The 18971-nt window shown below is 42.6% G+C and overlaps 1 protein-coding gene across 2 annotated transcripts in view; it reads left to right on the top strand.

The window, feature by feature from the left end:
- The first annotated feature begins 3112 nt into the window (after positions 1-3112).
- The window catches only part of HDGFL3 (HDGF like 3), a 78826-nt gene continuing 62967 nt past the window's right edge, over positions 3113-18971 (top strand). The window contains exon 1 of one of the 2 annotated variants that reach the window (XM_043434612.1): positions 3113-3235. In XM_043434612.1, the coding sequence (XP_043290547.1) occupies positions 3128-3235 (108 nt within the window). In that variant the 5' untranslated portion in view covers positions 3113-3127. Of the gene's footprint in view, positions 3236-4065; positions 4623-18971 lie in introns of those variants that run through there. The other variant, XM_043434613.1, reaches the window with a different exon arrangement.

Below are 18971 nucleotides of genomic sequence, written 5' to 3'. Positions count from 1 at the left end.
TGAGTAAAATAAAATATATCAGACACTTTTAATGGTCTTAGTGGTATCTCTAAAGGGTTACTTATTATCTGTTAAATATTTGAATAGAGCATTGTTCTGAAATAGCCACAGGAACAATCCTTTGCAGAAAAGCGGAGGAACCAGTCTGAAAGCTCTATCTGCAGTGAAAACCATACAGCAATGCTTCATCCCTGGCAAAACTGTGTTGACAAGGTGGTCTGTATCCAACCTGGCTGCAAGACACATGGGCTCCCAGCCAAGCACATGAGGAGATTCCCGACGACCAGTCAGAGTGAGCCTATAGGGGATCCCATGTGCGTACGTCATTAATCTTTCGTAGGGCACAAGAGGCAGGCAAAAATGTGTGCTGAGAAGCCAGGCCAAGGCTCAATTAAATAAAAACAAATAAATAAATTGGTAGGAACCCCCCACCAAAAGAAAACCCCCCAATGTACCTATTATCAGCCAGCTTAAAACACATTAGAGCCTCGTGTGCCCCTCCCTGTTCATACCGTTCCCCCCACTTTCAGAGGTAACCATTCTTCTGAGTTTTGGGTTAAACACTCACTTGTGTATGTGTCTGCCAGTGTGTGTGTTTTAATAGTCTTACCCTACATGTATATATCCCTTTAAATAAATTGTTTGCCTTTTTTGAACTTAAAAAAATATATATTATATGTTATCCTTTGTGATTTAACATTTAAGACACTCTATAAGAAAACACACAGTTCCATCAATTGAGGTAAATGCAAGAATAATTCCACCTTGGATTCAGTGGCCATTTTGATTGTTGTCTAAAAAAAAATACAGCAAAGAGTATATGCCTGTATGTCAAGCTTCAAAATCAATTAAAAAGTATTTGTTTAATGTTAAAAAAGATATCTAAAACCAAAGTCTAGACTGGGAGAAGTCTCCGCGTTATTGATATAACGAACTCCCTCCATTAAGTTTCCTTTTCTTGGATTCTGTCTTAACCACTCTACTGGCTTCTTCTTAATAACAAACTCAAATTTCTCTGATCTTTAAAACCAGCCAAACAATCACACAGAATAACTCTCCCTCCATACTTTCAGCTACTCCTTCTCCACCACTGGAAATGAGCTGTCTACACTTCTTGCCTCCACATTTTCACCTTTCACTCATATCTCAAGCCACTGCTCTCTGGTTTCTTCTCATCACCATTTCAGTGAGACAGTTCCCAACAAGGACACCAAGTACTTAATCATCAGATTAAATGGCACCATCTCCTTCTTATCTTGACCTCCCTGTGGCATATATCTGGACATCTCCTTCCTTCTGAAAATTCTTTAATTCTTTGGTTCCTAAGGATATGGCAACCCACTCCAGTATTCTTCTCTGGGAAATGCCATAGACAGAGGAGCCTGGCAGGCTACAGTCCATGGGGTCGCAAAGAGTCAGACACAACTCAGCAACTAAACTACCATCGCCACCACAGGACCACACAGGATCTCCTCTTTTTCTGACTGACCCTTAGATGTTGGTGTTACCGGGCTCTATCCTTGCCACTGCTTTTCTCATTCTGCATGGTCTTCTAGAACCCCTCTCATGGTTTCAACCACGACCTTCCTATTGAAATGACTCCCATCTCTGTGTTCTACCTTGACCACTTCCCCTGAGCTATATATTCATCTCTCCACTAAAACATCTCTCTCTGGATGCCCCGTGAAATCTCAACACACAAAACCACTCATGATCTCATCCCCCAAACTGCCCATTCTTCATGGATTTCCTCATCTCAGTGAATGTCAAAACTAATCATCCCATTGCTGAAGCCAGAAACCAGAAAATAGTTTTTGACTCCTCCTTCTTCCTGGCTACTGGCTGCCCAGTGAGTCAGCAAGCCCTGTCTCAGCCCCTGTCTTCTCTGTCTTGGAGAGAGGTCCCCTCAACTGAGCTCCTGCCCCAGGCTCTCACCCTCAAATCCACCTCCACACAGGCCACCAGAGAAATCTGTCTAAACCCAAACTATGATTGCGTCCCTCTCCTATTTAAAGTCCTCCCATGGCTTCCAACTGACCACCTTTCCCCCTCTTATTTCTCTCCCTTAGTTCCAGTCTGTGCCCACAAGGAGGGAGGACCATTTGGGGAGAGCAGCCAACAGTCAGGGCTTTGGCAGCGGGTCAGAGGGATTTGGTTTGGCATAAGACGATATGAGAACCATTCACAAGTTCAAAGGCAGGGCATGATGACATGATGACACGACTACAGGTACATATGGCAGTCCTACAAGTGGGAGACACGTGAGCAGGCTGCTGTAGACTGAATGTCTGTATCCTCCCAAAATTCATGTTAAAATCTAATGCCCAGTGTATTTGGAAGTGGGACCTTTGGGAGGTGATTAGGTCATGAGGATGGTGTGTGTGTGTTCAGTCGTGTCTGACTCTTTTGTGACTTCATGAACTGTAGCCCGCCAGGTTCCTCTGTCCACCAGGCTCCTGTGCCTGTGGAATTTTCCAGGCAAGAATACTGGAGTGGGATGCCATTTCCTACTCCAGGGGATCAAACTTGAGTCTCTTGCATCACCTGCATTGGCAGGCAGATTCTTTACCACTACCGCCAAGTGGGAATCTCCATGAAGATGGAGGCCTCATCATGAGATTAAGAGATCCCAGATAATTTCACCCTCCTCCCCTATACCCCTCACCCCATGTAGAGACAGGAAGAAAAGACTATTTTTTTGTGAAACAGGAAGCAGGCCCTCCGGAGACAACTGAATTGCTATGCCTTGATCTTGGACCTACGAGCCTCCAGGACTGTGAGAAATAAATTTCTGAGGTTTGTTTGAAAGTCACCCAGCCTATAATAATTATGATACTTTGTTATAGCAGCTCTAAGGGACTGACACAGGCAACAGAGGCAAAAGGACCTAGTCTACAGCTAGAAAAGAGGAAAATGTAGGGCTATCGAGGAAGAGTAAATATTTCAAAAGGAAAAATCACCAGATGCCAGGAGTAAGGGAATGCCGTTAGCAGATAAAGTCAAGCACTAAGTAAACAATCCACAGGAAGTCTGAGAATTTAACGCCCCATTATCCGAAGCCCTGGATAAAAGAACAAGAACAGGGGTTAAAACATACACGCTTCTACAGGGCGAGTGAGGAAGGCGGATGCTGGGAGAAACTGTAGGAAAGTCTGGAAGAGGGACAGGCACAAGGAAACATGCTGAGGACCAAAGTCCGTTATACTCAGGAGCCGCGGCAGCCGACTTCTTAAAGGTGAGCTTCAGGATGATGAAAGAGACAGCATTCATTCATTCGTTCTTTGGGCAGATTAAAAAAAAAAAAAAAAACTTCGTCCAAAATGTTCCCAGGATTGGAAACGAGTGACCTGCCAGAAGAAGTCCCTTTCACAAAACTCCAGGCCTGGACGGCCGACGCACGGAAAGGCATAACCGCTGACGGACTCTGGAGTTAACGGAGATCCGTGTTCGAATCCCGACTGTCCGGCTCGGCAAATTAGAAAACCTTCGGTGACTTCGGTTAAATGGCTTGCCCTGGGTGGGTCACACCGCATTGTGAAGGGCCGACCTAGGGTGAGACCCCCCCCCTCCACAAGGTCGCTGACCCCAGACCGGTGCTTCTTCCAGCAGCCTGATGCTCTGGGCGGCGGGTCTCCTCGCGCGGCCGGCCCCCGGCCTGGGGCGCCTCTGTGCCCCCCTCACCTGAGCGCACTCGTAGAAGCGGCCCGCGCGGGGGGGCGGGGGGAGCCGGGCGGGAGATCTGTCAGCGGGAGGTGGGCGTGGGACTGGGGGGCTGGTGGGAGCGCCCCCGAGGTGGCGCGGACCTGTGGGGCGGGGGGCGGCCAGGTGGTGATTGGCTGGGCTGCGGCTGGCAGCTCCCGGCCAAGAACAAAAGAGAGCGGGCGGCGGGCGGCCTCCGGAGTAGGCGCTGCTGCCCGCCCGGCGCGGGCTTCGGTGCTGGGGGAGGACGTACCTACCACCCGCCCGCCCGCCGAGCAGCCGGGCTGGCGCGCTCGGTTTCTGCGCGAAAGCCGGCCGTGTACCTAGGAATTAACCGGCCAGCGCTGGAGGGGAGGGGTGGGGAGCGGGAAGTGGGGTGTGTGGGGGGGGATGCTGAGCGCGCGCGAGAACAATAATAAGATCGTGTTTGCGGTCGCTGCCCGAGGAGGAATTCGGAGGAGGCGCGAGGCCCGGTGCTCGCGCCGCGCCCGGGAGCCCGGGAAGGAGGCCGGCGGCGGCGGCGGCATGAGGCAGGCGACGCGGAGCCTGTGAGCAGCGCGCGGCGGCGGCGGGGACCTCGGCGCGGGCAAGAGCCGAGCGGCCGGGGGCTCCCCTCCCCCGCTGCCGGGCGGTGATTTGCCGGGCCTGCTGAGCCCCCCGCCCACCCCCTCGCCTCAGCCGCCGCCTCGACGCTTCCCCTCGTCGGAGCGGCCGCTCGTCCGCCCGCCCGCCCGGCTCGAGGCCCGCGGGGAGCGCGGCGCAGTCCGTCGGCCCGCGGGGGGGCGGCCTCCCGGCATCTTAGCGGCGCCCAAGGACGACCAGGAAGGGGAGCGGCCGGGATGGCGCGTCCGCGGCCCCGCGAGTACAAGGCGGGCGACCTGGTCTTCGCCAAGATGAAGGGCTACCCGCACTGGCCCGCCCGGGTGAGTACGGCGGCGGCGCGCGGGCCCGCCCGCCCACCATTTTCCCCTTCATGATGGCGCGCCCGCCCCCTTTCCCCGTCGCCTCAGCCCTGAGCGCGGAGCCCGCCGCGAGCGGCCGACTGCGGCCGGGGCTGAGGGCTCGGGCGGCGCTGCGCAGAGAGAACTCGGCCGCGCCGGAGGCGAGGGTTCCCGCGGGCCGCGCCCGCACCCCGCGAGGGCGGCCATCCTTCCGCCCACTTTCGAAGGCGGCTCCGGCCCCTGCAGGCCAGCTGCTGCCTTCCTGCCGGAAGGCCGGCGGTGACCGGGAGCCTGCTTCGCCGGGAAGCGGGCCTGGAGCAGAGGCATCGCCCGGGGCAGGGTGGTTGGCGGACTCGGCGGTCTCGGGGCGAACGTCGGGGCACGTAGGGGAACGTAGTGCAAATGGCTGTCCGCGAGCCGGCGGGCGCCCGCGGCGTCGATCTTGGAAAGGGGCAGTGGTCATTCCGAGCCAGCGGCAGCCTCTTGGCAGTCGTTCATCCATCTCTCAGGGCATCCTTCGCCATCCAGACTTGTTGAGTTTTCCCTGAGCGCGATTCTGGGTGCCCCGCCTGCTCTATCATTGTCCTGGGGTACGAGCATCCCTGGTGCCCCTGCTTCTTTTAAACCGACACCGAATAGTCTGGAGCTGGCAGCTTGGCACTGGCTAGTGGGTCCCGGAAGCTCCTCATGCCTTTTCACCTCCATATTTGTTTTAGGTCGGATTCCAGACCTCATCCTTGGCCCCCCACCTCAGTCCACAATAGCTCTCTCTTCCCATAAGCAGGGTTGTCGCTGTGCACTTTCTCTAGAAAGCATCTACATGTAATACATAACATTAATTTTTTTTTTTTACCAGGCCTTTTACTAGCATGTGTGCTTTGTGTTTTAAAATCAGTCCCTTTTACTTTTATAATAGTTGGTAGTTAATTGCTTGACATAAGAAATGTAGTGGAAAGGAGGGTCAAGGCATGTTCAAGTCTGTATTGGTATCCTTGGAGGAAAAGAATTAGACATGGGAAATAGTGGTAGCATAAATATGAATAAAAACTCTAAAAATGTTGTATTATATGCAAGTGAAGATACCCAAGACTCCCCCGCCCCCCAAATACACCCATTCACAAAAAGAAGTGATATCATGGGTGGCCAGACTGAAATTTAGTGAAGTTGAAGTAATGGACGGATGTAATCTTTTTTCTTTTTTCTTTTTTTTTTAGTTTGTCATGATTGTAAAATGGGAAGAACACTGGGTCAGGAATTGGGGGACCCTGACATCTGGTCCGGGCTCTGGTACGGGCTGATCATCTGGACTGTCTGAATATCCATTTCTGCAACTATAAAATGATCATCTCTAGGATTTCTTCCAACATTAACAACCTCAGATTTCAAGGGGAAAAAAACAGTCTCATTCAGATTCCATGAGGCTGTGCAAATAACTTTTATCCATATCTGAACTGTAGGTTGTCCTTAAATAAGGCAAAGTTCATGGTAGAATAATGGGTTGTTTTTTCATATATATATATAGGGCAAGATTTGTTACTTTAGGAATCCTTTAGAGAATCCCTTGAATATACTTTTCAAGTAAGAAATAAACAGAGGGCATATATGTTTGTGGATAGTCAAAAGTGAATTAAAAGTTATCATCACCAGTTGGTCATTTTCTTGTAACACAATGGCTTTCTTTAATCTTACCTTTGAAAAATATTTCCTGAGAGTCAAAAACAAAATAGACTTAAAATTTTATTAACATGTTGGTTGCATAGCTTGGCCACCTGTAGTAATTTTGAAACAAAAAGGTGCTGCAGAAGTGGTCCTAGTTGTATATTTAATTGTACATAAAATTCCTAGGAGTCTTAACTCCATACCAAGGGAATATGGAAAGTAAAATGAGGAAACAAAATCAATTACATTGTTAGATAAGATGCAATAAATACAGGGGGGAAAATCTGTGTCTGTTCACATTTAACAATGAGTTCCTCAAGAAAAGGACCTAAGTTTCCCTAATTTTCTAAAATATTTTATAGTGAGTGGCATGCTGTAATTTCCAAATAAAGGTAAAGGTTAGAAAAAGAAGAAGGAGGCATTTGAGTCTCTGCTCTTTGTTAGTTGCAGTTGAATGTGTCAGTGTTCTCATTTAATTTTCTTCCCATTTCTAGGAGATAGTATCCCCACTTTACATCTAGCTATAGCTTTGTAGATAATGATATAAAATACTTACAGGAAAAAAATCCCAATTATTCCGATTTCAATACAATTGCTTGATATGAAGGCCAGCCCTGCTGGAATTTTGTATGGCCACAAGGAATCAAACACAGGAAGAAGAACATTGGGGAGACAGTTTTTTTCAGGCTGTGGGGAGGAGCTTTCTAATAGAGCTGATCCACGTGGAATGGAGAAGTGACTTCTCTGCTGTAGAGAAGACATTTGTTTTAGTTCTAGGAATCCCCTTATGAGGAATGTGAGCCAAGAGAATTCAGACCTCTGGTAAATTTAATCAGGTTGGTTTCAGCTTTTGGCTGGGCTTCACACTCTGTGTCCTGGGGCGTGTTCTGTAATCTTTCCAAGTTTCTGTTTACTAGTCTGTAAAATAGGGATAATTCTCACCTCACAGGTATAGTGTATGTAAAACCACTAAGCATTGGTATTGAATGTTCCTTCCTTTTTCCCTTTTTGAATTTCTAACTTTTCCCCTGTATCACTACACTATTTAAAATTTTCAACTCGAGTAAATTTTTTTCTTGTCCAACATTTTATCATGAAAATTTTCAAATATATGGAAAATTTTTAAAAAATTGTACAGTGAACAGCCATATACCTTACCACCTAGATTTCCACACTTAACATTTTACTATATTTGCTCTGTTTGTTTATATATCCATCCCTCTAGGTGTATAGCAGTCCATCTTATTTTAATGCACCTCACAGTAAGTTGCAGCCATCATTATAATTTACTGCTACACAGTTGAGCATGTGTATCATTAACTCAGTACAGTCAGTTCAGCCACTCAGTCATGTCCAACTCTTTGCGACCCCATGGACTGCAGCACACCAGGCTTCCCTGTCCATCACCAACTTCAGAAGCTTGCTCAAAGTCATGTCCATCAAGTCATTAACTAGAGGTCAATATTTTTAATAGATCCCCTTTTTCCTTTTGAGGTAAAATTTATGTAGACTGAAACACACTTACCGTAAATGTGCCGTTCAGGGAGTTTGACAAATGGGTGCACTGGTAGAAGGCAAGCCCCTACTGGCACAGTACCACTACCCAGGAAAGTTCCCTCATGCCTCTCCCCAGGTGGTTCTTGTCCTCCTCCCTTTTCAGATATATTGTTTTAACATTAAATAGCAGCTGGCTGTTTCTGATGGGAATACTTGTGAAAGTGAAGTGAACATGTTAGTCGCTCAGTCATGTCTGACTCTTTGCAACCCTGTGGACTGTAGCCCACCAGGCTCCTCTGTCCATGGAATTCTCCAGGCAAGAATATTGGCCTGGATTGCCATTTCCTTCTTCAGGGTATTTTCCTGACCCAGGGATCAAATCTGGGTCTCCCGCATTGGGGGCAGATTCTTCACTGTCTGAGCCACCGTATATAACTTTAGATGGTAACGATAACCCTATATGCAAAACAGAAAAAGAGACACAAATACAGAACAGACTTTTGAACTCTGTGGGAGAAGGTGAGGGTGGGATGTTGCAAAAGAACAGCATGTATACTATCTATGGTGAAACAGATCACCAGCCCAGGTGGGATGCATGAAACAAGTGCTCGGGGCTGGTGCACTGGGAAGACCCAGAGGAATCGGGTGGAGAGGGAGGTGGGAGGGGGGATCGTGATGGGGAATACGTGTAAATCTATGGCTGATTCATATCAATGTATGACAAAACCCACTGAAATGTTGTGAAGTAATTAGCCTCCAACTAATAAAAAAATTTTAAAAAAAATTAGAAGTTCATTTATGCCTGAGGATAAACTAAATTAATACTAAAAAATAGTTGTGCTAAAATGAGTTTCTGAATCTTTTTGATAATGTACATTATTGGCTAAAAAAAATACTAGAGTAAGTTTATATTTTAAAAGTTCTAATTTTTGGAATTATTTTGCCTACTTCTTGTGAGATCTGACTAGCATGTCAGAGTTTTTAATCTTCTAAAGAAATAAAGAATTGTCAGGTTGGCCATTTCCTTGCTTGCTTGTGCTTGTATTATTCATGTCATCTTTGTAGGATCGATGTAGGGATTTGCCTTGTGGCTCAGATGGTAAAGAATCTGCCTGCAATGCAAGAGAGCCAGGTTCGATTCCTGGGTTGGGATGATCCCCTGGAGAAGGGAATAGCAGCACCCTACAGTATTCTTGCCTGGAGAATCCCATGGACAGAGGAACATGGTGGGCTGCAGTTCATGGTGTTGCAGAGTCGAATATGACTGAGTGACTAACAGCTTTTGCAGGACTCCTTTAGCTAGCTTGTTCATTTAGGGAGAACTCTGTTACTAGTAGATGTTCCATAATTGTGCTCAACCAGGCACACACAACTGACAATAAGTGAATAAATATAACCATCTAAATAAACACACTAGTATTAATTTATATATTAAATATTAGTAAAGTTTACTTTTTGGGCAAAAGAATAAGAAACTAAAATAGAAATTGTACTATTTTCTTCCCATACCTATTAAAATCATCTTGTGTATTTCCTGAGGTGTGAGAAATCTGCTTATGTTACTCCTCTAAAAGAGGCAATACCAAAAAATGTCTTAAAGCTCTTGTGTTTCAACTAAAGAGCTTTTTTAAAATTGAGCGAATTCTCAAACATTGTTAATAGAGTAAACTGATACAATCACTTTAGAAAACTGCCATGATCTATAGTTAAACACATGCCAACCTTGTGACCTAGCAGTCTGTTCCAGGCATACATCCAGGAGAAATGAGTGTTTATGTCCACCAAAAGACTTCTACAGCAATACTCGTAATAGCTTTATCCATAAAAGCAGAAGGTTGAAAACAACCCAGATGCCCATCAACACAAGAACAGTCAAGCAAATTTGTAGTAGATTTGTACAGTGAAGTACTACTCAGCCATAAAAAGTAACAGACTACTAATGCCCACAAAAATATGGATGAGTCTCAAAAATACAAGATTGAGTGAAAACAGCCAGATACAAGAGAGTACATTCTGAATGATCCCGTGATATTCAAAAATAGGCAAAACTTATCAGTGGTGATCAGTCTGTGGTAGGTGGAGGTGGTGGTGGGGTTACTGACTGGTTGTTGTTGTTCGGTTGCTAAGTTGTGTCAGACTCTGTGACCCCATGGATTGCAGCACACCAGGCTTCCCTGTCCTTCGCTATCTCCCGGGGTCTCAAACTCATGTCCATTAAGTCAGTAATGCCATCCAATCATCTCATCCTCTGTCACTCTTGACTGGGAGGAGGCACTGGAAATGTTCCATACCTTGATCTGGATTTGTACATATGTAAAAATTTATCAGACTTGCACATTTGGGGTTGCACTATTGCATATATAATGGGGCTTCTCTGGTAGCTCAAGAATCTGCCCAATGCAGGAGACCTGGGTTTGATCCCTGGGTTGGGAAGATCCCTTGGAGAAGGGAATGGCTATCCACTCCAGTATTCTGGCCTGGAGAATCCCATGGACTCTATAGTCAATGAGGTAGAAAAGAGTTGGACACGACTGAGCAACTTTCACATATATAATGCCTCAATTAAAAAAAAAAGAAAACATGCACTTTGTATGAGATGGGGAAAAGAAAACTGTAATACTCCAAGCTTTTTCATGGATTAAATTTTGCATTCTTAGCTTTCAATAAGAAATGTTTTCCTTTAAGGCTTTAGTCCTACAATGTTACATCTTCCTTTTCCCTTTTGACTATTTTAGAAACTTCATTTTTTACTTCATAACTTTCTCTTGAGGCTTCTTTTTAGTTCTGTGTTCTACCTCTGTCTTTTGTTTAACTGCACTAGAGTCTTTCTGTTCCTTTCATACTAAATCATTCATTACTCTTCATATTTTTGATCTAGTGATCAACCTCTCACTTGTTAAAACTCAAGAATACAAGAATAAAGCATTTGACTTAACCATCTACAACAGTTCAAAGAGCTGTACTTTTTTTGAGCACCTACTGTATGTAAGGTGCTGTACTAGATATATTTTTTCATTTTTATACCAACAGGTTAAACTTGCAGAAGTTTAAAAATACTATAATTGAGTAATTAAAGTGATATACCATGCATGCTAAGTTGCTTCCATCGGGTGTCCAACTCTTTGCGACCCTATGGACTGTAGCCGACCAGGCTCCTCTGTCCATGGGATTCTACAGGCAAGGAGACTGGAGTGGGTTGCCATATCCTAGTCCAGGGGATCTTGCCTACCCAGGGGTTGAACCCAGGTCTCTTAGGTCTCCTGCATTGGCAGATGGGTTCTTTACCACTAGTGGCACCTCGGAAGTGGTACCATACCCCCTATTAATATGCATACTGGTTGGGAATGTTCAGTTTCTAATTCATAGCACTTTCCTGGTTGGTTGGTTGGTTGGTTTATTTTTCCTTCGACAATAGACTGCTAGGTTATGAACCTTTATTTCTGGAGACCAGACTACATGTTTTCAGAGAATCAGTTGAGCCTTAAATTCTTCTTAATCTCAACATAAAGTAAGGTGTTTATAGTCTTTATTACTTTTGTCCTAAGTTCATGGAGGTCCATCATTGATTCATTCCTTGTGTAGGGTGGCACAGGTTCATGCAGCCTTTCCCTGAGAGACTGTATTTGCATCGCCAAGGAACTGGCCCATTGTCTCATTTTCTTCTGCTCAACCCTGGGAGCAGATCAATAACTTAAATTCTCACTACCGACGTTTTCCATTGCTTCCTTTTCAACCAGGTGGATCTGTTCTGTCGTATCACCTTTGGAATGCCCTGATGACTACTTGTGGCCCCATGATTAGAAAAATACTAATTCTCTTAGTTTCACTGTATGAGATTGTGTTTGATTCTTTTGGAAATGATGGTTTAAAATGATATATGACTTTGTTGAAAATGTCTGTTAGCTTTAGAAAAACATGACAAAGTTAAAAAGTATAGTAAGCATAACAAAGGAAGAGCCCAAATCTTCCTATTTGTTGGAGAAATATTTTCTATTGCAGAAGAGTCTCCAGATGTTTGATCAAAATATAGCCCACTCAATACAGTTATTAGTCCGCTGCAAACAGACTTCTTAATCGTTTCAAGCAGTGCTGCTGAAAGCATGATCTGTGGATGGCTACCTGTCAGTGACAAGATAGGTACAGAAATTGAGAGCAGGAGTTTAGAATCTTTTTTAGCTATTTGATGTGAATCTGATTTAAAAATGAGATTTGTATTTGTATGTCTTATTTTTCTAATAATTCATCTTTAATGTATTTTACTAAAATGTCTGTAACTTAATAGAATTTTTTTTTTAATTGCTCCTTCACTCCAGAATGGAAGTACTGACTGTAGATTACCATTAAAAGTCAACAATGTTCCTTGCACCGAAAACACTTTGCTCATACTGTAAAACTATTTAAACTGTCTTTATTTAAAAGAGAGAATGGACTGACCTTCATGTTATATATTAATTCCACCTGTGTAACAAAATTTTATTACACTAGAATGTTCATCCTAGAAAGATTAATTTCCCTAGACATACATGTAAGCATCATGAATATGTACCTATAAGTGTAGGTACATAATTTTTGTAATATATACAGTTTTGCATCTTTTCCCCCACTAAACACTATATCTTTAGAAGACTTCAGTGGCAGTGAATATGTTTTTATAACATTATTTCTAACAGCCATCTGATAATTTATGGCATGGACTTATTTTTATAAATTATAACTACCTATTATAGGACTTTTAGTTTATTACTAGTTTTATACTATAAAAGAGTACTCAGAAACATTCTTTTGCCTAAATCATTAGTTACTTCCTTAGGACAAGTCTCTGGAAATTATCTGAGTCGAGGGGCATATGCATATGTTAAAGCTTTGTATTATAAACTTTTCATTATCTTACCCACAACCAGAATAAGAGAACACTTGTCTTCTCACATATTCATTAAAAGTTAGATGATTCAAACTTTTGAAAGCCTTTGTTAATTTAATAAGCACAATTATTTTTATTGCAATATAATGGCTTTACCATGTTACATTAGTTTTTGCCATACAATGAAGTGAATCAACTATGTTTAAATACATCCTTTCCCTCTTGGACCTCCTTCCCACCCCCATCCCGCCCCTCTAGGTCATCACAGAGCACTGAGCTGAGCTCCCTGCGCTATACAGCAGGTTCCCACTAGTTATCTCTTTTACTCATGCAGTGTATATGTGTCAATCCCCCAGTCTTCCAATTTAATGAATATATGATTGAATTAATTTTGGTTTTTAGGCAAAATATATGTATTTATATCAATAATGTATATATATCTTGTTATCAAGTTAGAATGAGTATATATAACACTACTATGAAATCAGTATCCCCATTAGAGAACACGGACTTTCAACTAAAGACACTTAGGTCTTAATTCTAGACTATTAAGAATGCCACAGAACGTAAGAAAAGTGATACCAGATTGGGTTAAGGACTGAAGAAGCATTTGGTGTTATCTTGGGGGTTTCCCTAGTGGCTCAGCGGTAAAGCATCTGCCTGCCAATGCAGGAGATGCGAGTTTGATCCCTGGGTTGGAAAGATCCCCTTGAGAAGGAAATGGCAACCTCTTCTAGTATTCTTGCCTGAGAAATTCCATGGATAGAGGCTCCTGGTGGGCTACAGTCCATGAGATGGCAAAAGAGTCAGACACGACTTGGCAGCTAAACAGCATGGCCATACATGCTGATACATGTGTGTTTGTAGGGCTCATGAGTTGCTGTGAAGCTAGAAATCTTCAGAGATTTACTATTATAACATTTATTATATTATCTTTAGTCCATATCTCTTTGAAAGCCCTTTGGCACAAGGCAGTATAAAAATAAGTATTAGTTGTACATTTAAAGAAAGCCAAGGCTTATTAAAATCAATTGTGAATGAATAGCATGGTGTTGACTTGGTGTAGTTTCCAAAACCTTTATGTGTGAGAGAACATATCTGCTTTGACCATCAAATAGGGTAATCATGAAAGTTACTGTTCAATAGAGCCTAGAAGCTACATCGTAAGAACTACTACTGGCTTGTGCAGCTTCTTGCCTGTTTACTGCATTCCTAGACCATATACCAGCATTTTCCTATGTGTACTTCCTGCCGTTTGTATACATAATCTCCTTTCAGCTGATTAAAATAGAGGTAGGAATTGAGTTTTTCTTTTATCTTCTTTCTTGGTCAAAATTTGCTGTAGTCAGTTGAGTACCATCTGTATGGTTACAGAGAGCCACATGGAGGTAAAAAGAGTGAAATAATCTAAAGATGGGTGAGCTCAAGGCTTTAGAATGACATCCTCCAGATTTCTGAGCAAGACTTCCTGCCATGTATGGAAAGACAACTAGACCAGGAGTTCAAAGATAAGCACTTCATTCTACCACTGTCTTGGTTTGTTAGGTTTGGTCATCTTTCTCATTATAGCCTCTTTATAAAACAGGGAGAGTGCTAATTCTTACTCTCTTCCTTTTCCCTAGTAATCAAATGTGAAAATATACTTGAAGGAACTGTTTGCTAATTAAGTACCTAATAATTACCTCCTAGAAACACCAGACTAGGAGCCTAGTAAAGTCTCAGTAAGTGCTTTTGTGGTTTGGCAAGTGTTTCAGCCCTTTCCTTGTGACTTTGTAATAGTGGGTTGGCTCTAGGCTCTGGGAGTTGTGAGGACTTCCTATTATTACCCCTCCTTCCGATTTCTGAGTGCGATGAGCCATCTCTAGAGATTCCACATAGCTTTAGGTTGGGGACAAACTAAGCTGGACTGTGTTGCAGATAAAAAGGGTCTGTGAATCAACTACTCTTCCCAGTTGATCACTGGGACTCAAGATCTGAGTGGATTCTCTAAGCTTGATTATAGTCTCTAAGTCTTCTCCAAAGTGGAGGTACCATTTCAAAATGGACTGGGTAATTTTTAACTAACACGGTAGTAACTTCCTGGTTTCTATCTAGTAACGTCTAGTAACTTCTATGTTTATTAAGATGAGAATTGTTGTAGTGATAGGTTCAGTTAGGTTCAGTATTCATTAGCAACTATGTAAGTGAGTTTCATAGAAGATCAAAAAACTTTTATGTAGGGAAAAACGTCAAAAAATGAACTCATAGCTTTAGATCTCTTTTTTCCTTTTTGTTACTGAAGTAGAACTTTTGTTTTAATGACATCTTTAATTTTGGAGGAAATGCATATTTAGAGGGAGCAGTATTATACAATCTCAGTTCAGTTTTTCAAAGTTAACATATGTTAAATGGATTGAAAATTAATTCCCTTTAGACTTTTGTTTGACTTTCAAAATGAGACCAGTTATTTTCAAACAAGGCATAACTGTTCTTATCTCCTTCGCTGGACTGCTTCATGAGGATTAAGTCAATAATTTTGAAAAAGTATTTAGACCTTGGAAATGAGTCATTGTTGCTGATTGATTCTGTAGCAGTCTAGTCTAGTGGCTTTCAAACTTTTTGGTTATAACTGACAGTAAATATTACTTTATATATATTTTTATATATATATTTATTTATAATATAAATAATTATTAATTTCATACACACACTCTAGAAAAAGTTTTTCACAAATCATACTAAATGTGATGCATCCTGATATTTTTATATTTCATCTTGTTTAAAATCAGGTTGTAACCCACAAAATCAGTTTCACTACCTACAGCTTAAAAAGCACTGGTCTGGTCTGTTAGGCCAAAGGGAAATTAATCTCTGTGGGTGGTATGTTTCTATAGAACAGTAATAGTTGAATAGCTTACAAATAGCTGTGAAAAGAAGAGAAGCAAAAAGCAAAGGAGAAAAGGAAAGATACCTATTTGAATGCAGAGTTCTAAAGAATAGCAGGGAGAGATAAGAAAGCCTTCCTCAGCGATCAGTGCAAAGAAATAGAGGAAAACAATAGAATGGGAAAGACTAGAGATCTCTTCAAGAAAATTAGAGATACCAAGGGAACATTTCATGTAAAGATGGGCACAATAAAAGAAATTGTATGGAACTAACAGAAGCAGAAGACATTAAGAAGAGGTGGCAAGGACACACAGAAGAACTTTACAAAAAAGATCTTCACAACCCAGATAATCACAATGGTGTGATCACTTACCTAGAGCCAGACATCCTGGAATGTGCAGTCAAGTGGGCCTTAGGAAGCATCATTACAAACAAAGCTAGTGGAGGTGATGGAATTCCAGTTGAGCTATTTCAAATCCTGAAAGATGATGCTGTGAAAGTGCTGCACTCAATATGTCAGCAAATTTGGAAAACTCAGCAGTGGCCACAGGACTGGAAGAGGTCAGTTTAAATTCCAGTCCCAAAGAAAGGCAATGCCAAAGAATGCTTAAACTACCACACAATTGACTCATCTCACACACTAGGAAAGTAATGCTCAAAATTCTCCAAGCCAGGCTTCAACAGTACATAACCGTGAATTTCCAGATGTTCAAGCTGGATTTAGAAAAGGCAGAGGAACCAGAGGTCAAATTGCCAACATCCATTGGATCATTGAAAAAGCAAGAGAGTTCCAGAAAAACATCTATTTCTGCTTTATTGACTACGCCAAAGCCTTCGACTATGTGGATCACAGTAAACTGTGGAAAATTCTTAAAGAGATGGGAATACCAGACCACCTGACCTGCCTCTTGAGAAATCTGTATGCAGGTCAGGAAGCAACAGTTAGAACTGGACATGGAACAACAGACTGGTTCCAAATAGGAAAAGGAGTACGTCAAGGCTGTATATTGTCACCGTGCTTATTTAACTTCTATGCAGAGTACATCATGAGAAATGCTGAGCTGGAAGAAGTACAAGCTGGAATCAAGATTGGGAGAAATATCAATAACCTCATATATGCAGATGACACCACCCTTATAGCAGAAAGTGAAAAAGACCTAAAGAGCCTCTTGATGAAAGTGAAAGAGGAGAGTGAAAAAGTTGGCTTAAAGCTCAACATTCAAAAAACTAAGATCATGGTATCCGGTCCCATCACTTCATGGCAAATAGATGGGAAAACAGTGGAAACAGTGGCTGACTTTATTTTTTTGGGCTCCAAAATCACTGCAGACGGTGACTGCAGCCATGAAATTAAAAGACGCCTTCTCCTTGGAAGAAAAGTTATGACCAACCTAGACAGCATGTTAAAGGCAGAGACAATACTTTGCCAACAAAGATCCGTCTAGTCAAGGCTACGGTTTTTCCAGTAGTCTTGTATGGATGTGAGAGTTAGACTATAAAGAAAGCTGAGCGCAGAAGAATTGATGATTTTGAACTGTGGTGTTGGAGAAGACTCTTGAGAGCCCCTTGGACTTCAAGGAGATCCAACCAGTCCATCCTAAAGGAAATCAGTCCTGAATATTCATTGGAAGGACTGATGTTGAAGCTGAAACTCCAATACTTTGGCCACCTGATGTGAAGAGCTGACTCATTTGAAAAGACCCTGATGCTGGGAAAGATTGAAGGCAGGAGAAGGACAACAGAGGATGAGATGGCTGGATGGCATCACCGACTCGATGGACATGAGTTTGAGTAAACTCTGGGAGTTGGTGATGGACAGGGAGGCCTGGCGTGCTGCAGTCCATGGGGTCGAAAAGAGTCGGACACGACTGAGCAACTGAACTGAACTGAACTAAGTAGTTGAATTTTTGAGATGAGTTAGTAGTCCTGAGTTTTCTGTTCTGCTGTAGCCATAGTCTGACATGAAGTTCACATGAACATAAGAAACAAAAGTTATTTTATGTTAGGTCATTTAACCATCCTGGCCAGTGTTTTCCTTGATCTCCAAAAGTATGCAGGTCAAATATTTCTAGTCTCATTTTCCTTCTAATCTTTGAACTCTAAATATACCTATAACTGTCTTGAAGCTAGATATAGTTTCATACATATGACTTCTTGAGGGTAATAAGCTTCATACATTTGCTAAGTAGTCAATTATAAACATTGTTTGACACCTAGTGTTACCTGGCTGATGATATTGAGGATCTGGGGTTTTCTTGGGTTTGTGAGACTAGACTATGGAGGTATCAGGCTGTCTTATGACTGGGGTTGGTGGGCTTTTCTTAACTCCAGAAGACTTATAGGTGGGGTAGGTTTGTGGCACCCTCTGAGGTATATGTAAAGTCATGGGTCTAACACATTTCTAATGATTCTGTATTTTCTTTACGTCACTTTTGTCCAATCAAAAACAGATTTGCTACTATTACATATAGCAGTCTCAGAAGAGAAATCTCATGCTGATGATAGTAAGACACTCTTCAATTTCCAAAAATGATAATTTCCAAAAAGTTATGGGAAGCAGTTTTATATATCTCACATCTGGCTGATGACTCAGAAAATAAGTACATTTCTATTGGAAAATAGCCCAACTATACTAAGTGGAAATATCTGGAAACAAAAGGGATAACATCGCGTTGATCTTTGTGCTAAGCCAGGTATTGGAGAACTCCGGTGGTTCTCCACTTAGCCTTTTGTCACTGCTGTTGTTTACTGGCCCTGCCTTGTGCCATGTGGGGTCGCAGGGGAAGAACAAAGCGTTTGATAGAGTTATGAAATTTGACGATCTCCACTGTTCATTTTTAATAAGCTCCTTGTCTGGGGCAAAGATTTATTTAACTACAAGGGATCAGATAACCCAGAACAAATGTGTCCCTTGTTTTTTAGTTGTAAAAGCAAATTACAGCAGTAGGGTAGCTCAGCGAGAGTGGGCGTTTAGAGAAGTTTGTTGATGAAAGGGAGATGATGGTGACTGTAGACTCCGTGCCACTAGAATTGCTTCTCATTCAGTATTATTGTAAACTCTGAAAACTTAGCCCTTGTCCTCTCCATTTCCTTGTGGTATTGCAGCTACCTCCTGGCTTCACTCCTTTCTTATCAAAATTAGTCCTTCATGATTACTTCTCGCTCTGTGCACATTTTCATGCACTCAGCCTCCAAACTCCTAAGACCAGCTAGACGTAATCACAAAGACATGCAGACAGGACTGCTCCAGGGTTAATTTCAGTTAGGACCTCAACTCTGCTCATCATTTCTTTTACTTGACCCGGTCAGCTCCCTTTCCATCCTTCTCAGGTGGTAGTAGATACTTTTACTGCCCTTTTCCAGCTCAACTTCTTTCCCCCTTCTTTTCAGCAAATTATTTTATTTTCATATTTTATATATTCATTTTCAAGGTGCCATGGAAGAGTAGG

This window comes from Cervus canadensis, chromosome 17, assembly GCF_019320065.1.
Source record: "Cervus canadensis isolate Bull #8, Minnesota chromosome 17, ASM1932006v1, whole genome shotgun sequence".
Classification (NCBI taxonomy): Eukaryota; Metazoa; Chordata; class Mammalia; order Artiodactyla; family Cervidae; genus Cervus; species Cervus canadensis.
This window is presented reverse-complemented; position numbering and strand designations above follow the sequence as displayed.